The sequence below is a fragment of the Myotis brandtii genome, unplaced genomic scaffold (assembly GCF_000412655.1).
Source record: "Myotis brandtii unplaced genomic scaffold, ASM41265v1 scaffold561, whole genome shotgun sequence".
Taxonomy (NCBI): Eukaryota; Metazoa; Chordata; class Mammalia; order Chiroptera; family Vespertilionidae; genus Myotis; species Myotis brandtii.
In genome coordinates this window covers 526,593-532,382 of record NW_005370085.1, presented here as the reverse complement: position 1 = coordinate 532,382, position 5,790 = coordinate 526,593, and the positions used below count along the sequence as shown (strand labels likewise).

The following is a 5,790-nucleotide window of genomic DNA, read 5'->3' as shown; positions in this document are numbered from 1 at the left end:
GAGAGACAGCTGGTATCTCAAAAAACTCGTTAGTCGGGACACTCATAAGTCAAGGCCCCACTGTATATTAAAGGGTCGCGGCATTAGGAAGGTTGAGAACCACTAACGGAACCTTTAGCCGCTCTCCCCCAGCCCCTTAGAACCTGGAAGGGAAAGATGAGCCGGCCTCTGGGGAGAAGACCTTTATTGAGAATTTGCTCCATAAATAACTACAGAAAGTGTGTGTGTGTGGGGGGGCGCTCTGCGTGCTGTCTGACATGAGGAATCTTATCTGAAAGAGAGAGGGAGGGAAAGAGAGAGAGACGGGGGGAGAGAGAGAGAGAGAGAAGAGACAGCTGGTATCTCAAAAAACTCGTTAGTCGGGACACTCATAAGTCAAGGCCCCACTGTATATTAAAGGGTCGCGGCATTAGGAAGGTTGAGAACCACTAACGGAACCTTTAGCCGCTCTCCCCCAGCCCCTTAGAACCTGGAAGGGAAAGATGAGCCGGCCTCTGGGGAGAAGACCTTTATTGAGAATTTGCTCCATAAATAACACAGAAAGTGGTGTGTGTGTGGGGGGGCGCTCTGCGTGCTGTCTGACATGAGGAATCTTATCTGGGAGGGAGGGAGGGTAAGAGAGAGAGAGACGGGGGGAGAGAGAGAGAGAGAGAGAGAGAGGGGTGCTAACAGCCCAGGTGTCATGAGGGAGAAACCAGTGGCAGAGAAGTCGGACACTTGGGGGTCACTGGGTCAGAGCTTGCACCACATCCTTCACCAGCATGGTGCCGATCACCATCTTCTCGCTGTTGACGGTCAGCTGGGCGGGGCCGGGGGGCCGCGCGTCCAGGGTCAGCAGGACCAGGCTCCCGCTGGTCAGTGTCCTCCCTGCAAACCTGAGGGGGCCGGAGGGAGGGGCTCAGCCCCTGAGGTCGGCGGCCCTCCTTCAGACCAGGCCCAACAGCCCATCTCCTCCTCGGGGAGGGGCCCAGTACCTGTACTCGTCAGACGTCCCACAAGGGACACGGCCCAGGTTGGCCGTGGCCGTCACTTTCTGCACCACAGTGTGGTCACTCCGACAGCTGTCCGGCAGCGTGAGCTTCTCTGTGATCTCGTTCATGCCCGTCAGCTTTCCTGGGGGCAGAGGTCACGATGAGGGCAGAGGCTGTGATGGGTTCACCTGGGTCTGCCCACGGAGCTTCCTCTCCAAGTTCCCAGCCTGGGCAGGCCTGACTCTCCCTCACAGTCCTCAGGAAGCCTGCGGGGTCTCCCCAGCCCACCCAGGGCTCCATGCATGTTACTGACCGAAGACTCGGTGGCCACTTAGAGCTTTCCTGCACCCTAGACCCCACACCCAACCAAGTTCAAATCCCTCCCGGCTCCTGCGGCTGAGTCCTCACAGAGCACTGTGGCTGCTGCCCTCCTGGCCAAGGCCTGGTCCTCACCAGGCAGCCTCGCAGGTGGACCCTAACCTCACCGGGGGCAGCAGCTCCAGACCTGGCCAGGCGCTCACAGCACCCGGCAACGCCTCACTCGACAGAGCTGACTCTCATGCTCTCAGGCAGCCCTGGGAGCTCCGTGTCCACCCTCCCGCCCACCTTCTCTGCAGCCTCTCTCCTCCCTCTGAGATGCTCCATCCCCTCCAGGCCTGACCAGTGATATTTTCTTGCCCCTGTACCTTAAGCCTCTCCGTGTCCAAGTCTACCTGCTCCTAAGAAGTCCTCTCCAGAAGCCAGATTGCTCATCATGCCAAGGATGTGTCTCCCTTTCAGAGCCCACGACCTCCATAGAGGACTCCCTTTCCTCAGTGGGTCTCCTTCAACCCACGGGGACTGGCCCCTGCCCTTTTGACAGGCCACGCCCCCTTTGGCCCTGCCCCTTTGACCAGCCCCGCCCCCTTCCTCAATGACCTGCTCTCCCCAAGGCTCCTATCTGCTGGCTCTGAAGGTCTTTAAAGCATCTCCCCAGGGCGATCTCACTCACATTCACAGCTTCAGTTCCCACTTCCATGCTTCCTGGGCACAGACCCACATTTCCAGCTGCATACTCAACACCGCCCCCTGAATTTCCCAAACGCATTGCAAAACCAGCTTATCCACAGCTAACCTTGCTCTTCCCACACCCCTCGCCCAAAACCCATTCTTTCTACCAGATCAGGGGTTTGGCAAATTACAGCCTGCAGGCCAAATCCCGCTCCCCACACGGCCCACAAAGCCTAAAATATTGGCTTTATGGCGCATTGCAGAAAAAGCAAAAGCGTGCCGACCCTGGTCTAGGTGAAGGGCACTGCCATTCTCCTTATCATCCAAACCCAAAATTCTAGAACAGCTTCTAGGCCTCCGTCTTCCTGGGGGCCACCCGCCTCGGCCCCTCGCTCCCTTTGTCACGGCTCTAATCCTGGTCCTCACCGTCTCTGGGCAGATCTGTTGCAACAGCCTCATAAATGGTCAGAATGTGGCCCAAGGTCACAGACCAAATGAGTGCAGGTTTGGAACCTAAACCAGGGCCCAGGAAGCCCCGGGCTTCTCCCACGGGGGCTGCCCTGCCTCCTCCAGCTGCTGCAGCTCCTCCCAGCCTCAGTCCTGGCAGAACGCTGCAGCTTCCTCTGTGGGAAGCAGAGGTCTGAACCTGGCCCGCCCTCACTCAGACACCTTCCCTGCCGCCTCTGCCGCCAGGAAGATGAATCCAAGGCCCGCCTCTCTCTAGCAATGGAGCTAGGCCCACCAGCCCCATCCAGCTCTGAAATTCTAGGGCTGAAACCCTTCAGCATCATGTTTGAGGCTTCCGGAAACGAGACTACACATGCCTTCCGCCTCGTTCTCACCACTCCCCTGTGCTGGGGACTCCCGTGTCCTCTTTTCCCTTCCTGGAAACCTTCACCGACACGCACCCGCGATGTTCCCCCAGCTGGAGTGCTTGCTGGCCTAGTGGCGAGGGCCCACTCTCTCCACAGCCTCACTGAAGTGTCCCGGCCCCTGCGGAGCTGCTGCGGAGCCCCCACGGCACGGCCCCCCTGTCTGATGAGCTGAGGATCCCCCGCAGGGCCGTGAGCTGGAGCTGAGGGCCCTAGACTAGTCTAGGGCCTAGAGAGGATGGTGCTGAGTCCCACCCCTGTCCGCCCAGGGCGCACTCACCCTGTTCCTTCTTAAACTCATTCTCACTCATGAACACCGGGGCCATCAGCTCCCCAACAGGTGGCTGAATGGAGACATAGAACTGTCGCACTTGGGTGCTGGGTGGGGGGAGAAGACAGAGGAGGAGGCAGTGAGGCCCATCTCTCCCCTCGCCTCCCACTTTGGGGACAGGGCTTGGGGGCAGCAGGAGAGGGAGGTGAGACCCGAGGGCGTGGGCTGGCTTCCAGACCCTCCACCTCATGACGTACCCCCGGCTGCCACCACCTCCAGCTGCTCTCCACTGTGACCCCACCTCTCCCGGGCCCACCCTCGCCCCCCACCACGAGGCGGACACTCACCACAGCTGGAAGTTGGCCGCCTGGGTGGAGTCACAGAAATTAATGCCCATGACAGCAGTAGCAGACTCTCCAGGTGCCAGGGACTCTGCAGGGGGTGAGGTGGGAGGGGGAGAGGGAGTCTGCGTCCCAGACCCATTCTCCCTCCTCTGACAGAGCCGACCACTCCCAGCTTCCCGCCCCAGGAGAAATCCCATTCCTGGTTTTCTCCTGAAATCTAAACACCCCTCCCCTTCCCCCCACCACACTCTCATCCACGGAAGTCAGTCTTTTTGTTTTGTTAATCCTCACCTGAGGATATTTTTCCCATTGATTTTTAAGGAGAGTAGGAAAAAAAAGGGAAAAACAGAGAAAAACGCATCAATTGGTTGCCTCCTGCATGCACCCCGACCTGGGCCTGGGCCGGGGAGGAGCCTGCAACCAAGGTACGTGCCCTCAACCGGATTCGAACCCGGGACCCTTCGGTCCACAGGCCGATGCTCTATCCACTGAGCCAAACCGGCTAGGGCTGCAGTCAGTCTTGAAGTAACCGAGCCTCAAGCACCCCCTGCCCTGATCAGGACCCCCTCACTTCCTAGCCTGTCTTGCCCACTGGGCGTGGATCATGCTAGACGCCCTCTCTGTGCCCCCAGGGCCTGGCCCCTAGCCCGGCAGGAATGGGGCATCAGAAGCTGCAGAGAGACTGACTGCCCGGGAGCCGCACCGATTTCAGGGAACTCCTGGATGCTGATGCCCGCAGGCAGTTTGGGGGTGCCCACATGCAGGCCCTTGATGGGGGTGTCGGAGCTGTTGGAGAAGTGGATGAGCAGAGACACCATGTGAGGGTCCCCGGAGAAGGGCTGGCGGCTGAAGGTGTAGTCCACAGCCAGGCCCTCGCCCGCCACGCGGTGCAGCAGCTCCTGCCGCCCCACGCCAGACACCGGGCTCAGCAGCTGGACGGGAGGGAGAGGGGGATGGGAGTGAGCAAGGAGCAGCCTGCCCAGCCCTGTCCCCACCGAGGGTCACAGCCAGCACTTTCCCTTCCTTCACCCCCCACACATAGATCCACACCCCAGGACGCAGCACAGAACTGTGGGTCCCATCCCACTCACCGAGGGGACCAGCGGGGAGTCCGTGAGGGTCAGGCCCTCCAGGTCTGCGGCCAGACTGCTGGACACAATCGTGGGGGGAGACACAGGCTGGGCGCTGGGAGGGGTGACTGTGGACAGATGAGGAAGACTGTGGTGAGGAGAGGCAACGTGAAACTGGCCCCAATTAAGCAGGGCTCAGGGAGCAGACGGTTCAGCACCATGGACAGCGGTGCATGTGGCAGCCTGGTGGCTCTAACCACTCTCCACCCCAGCCCCACATTTAGTGCCCTCTCAGGCCTGAAGATGTGTTATTTTTTAAAATATATATGTATATTTTAAATTGATTTCAGAGAGGAAGGAAGAGAGAGAGATAGAAACATCAATGATGAAAGAGAATCATCGATCGGCTGTCTCCTGTACGCCCCCCCACTGGGATCAAGCCCACAACCCAGGCATGTGCCTTGAACAGGAATCAAACCGTGACCTCCTGGTTCATAGGTGGACCCCCCCTCCTGGTTCATGCTCAAGCACTGAGCCACGCTGGCCAGGCTGTCTGCTCTCCCCATGCCCAAGCCCTGAGGACCAGAGCTCCCCCAGACCTTCCTAAGTCCCACTCCCCAGGCCTCCTTCCCCGTGACCTCTACCCCCAAACTCACAGTCCTCGAGATCCAGCAGGGACACCTCCTTGGCTGCAGGGGCGCTTTTGCTGCTGGGAGGCTGCAAGAGAACACGGGGTGTGGGCATGGGAGGCAGTGCCCGGGTACTGGACACACTGAGTGTCCGGAAGGTGGGAGGGCCCTGCCCCTGAGCCCACCCCTCTCGGCCCGACTCTCACCGTCTTCTTCCTCCAGGACACGGGCTCCCCCTGCTCCTCCTCGCTCTCCGACGACACCTCGGACTCTGAGGAGCTGCTGCTGGAATCGCTGCCCTCATCCGAGGACGAGCCTTCTCCTTGTCCCTCCGTCACCTTCTTCCTCTTCTTCCTCTTGCTCTTCTCACCTTCCTCCTCACTCTGTTCACTGGAGGACGGGGGCGGGGGCAGATGGTACTCAGGCCCAGCCTGGGCTCCCACTCCTTGCCTCCCAGAAGAGCGGGGAAGCCCTGAAAAGTGGGGGTGAGGTGGGGAGCCTGGGCCAGTGGGGTCCTGCGCCAGCCCATGCCCGATTGCTTCTCTACGCTGCATCCCTGAGACCTCCTGTGGCTCCTGATAGCAGCCTCAGCGGGAGTGGGCCGGGGTCTGCGTGAGCTGGCCGGGGGTCCGCGGGAGCGGGC

At 60.2% G+C, this 5,790-nt stretch overlaps 1 protein-coding gene across 1 annotated transcript in view; it reads right to left on the bottom strand.

Moving 5' to 3' along the window:
* Window positions 1–605: 605 nt before the first annotated feature.
* Window positions 606–5,790, bottom strand: part of AP3B2 (adaptor-related protein complex 3, beta 2 subunit) — a 24,122-nt gene continuing 18,937 nt past the window's right edge. Inside the window, exons 18-25 of the mRNA XM_014549588.1 lie at window positions 5,354–5,537; window positions 5,175–5,235; window positions 4,540–4,646; window positions 4,152–4,380; window positions 3,452–3,536; window positions 3,114–3,211; window positions 975–1,113; window positions 606–875 (exon numbers count right to left, since the gene is read on the bottom strand). Of these exons, the coding sequence (XP_014405074.1) occupies window positions 725–875; window positions 975–1,113; window positions 3,114–3,211; window positions 3,452–3,536; window positions 4,152–4,380; window positions 4,540–4,646; window positions 5,175–5,235; window positions 5,354–5,537 (1,054 nt within the window). The 3' untranslated portion in view covers window positions 606–724. The remainder of the gene's footprint in view (window positions 876–974; window positions 1,114–3,113; window positions 3,212–3,451; window positions 3,537–4,151; window positions 4,381–4,539; window positions 4,647–5,174; window positions 5,236–5,353; window positions 5,538–5,790) is intronic.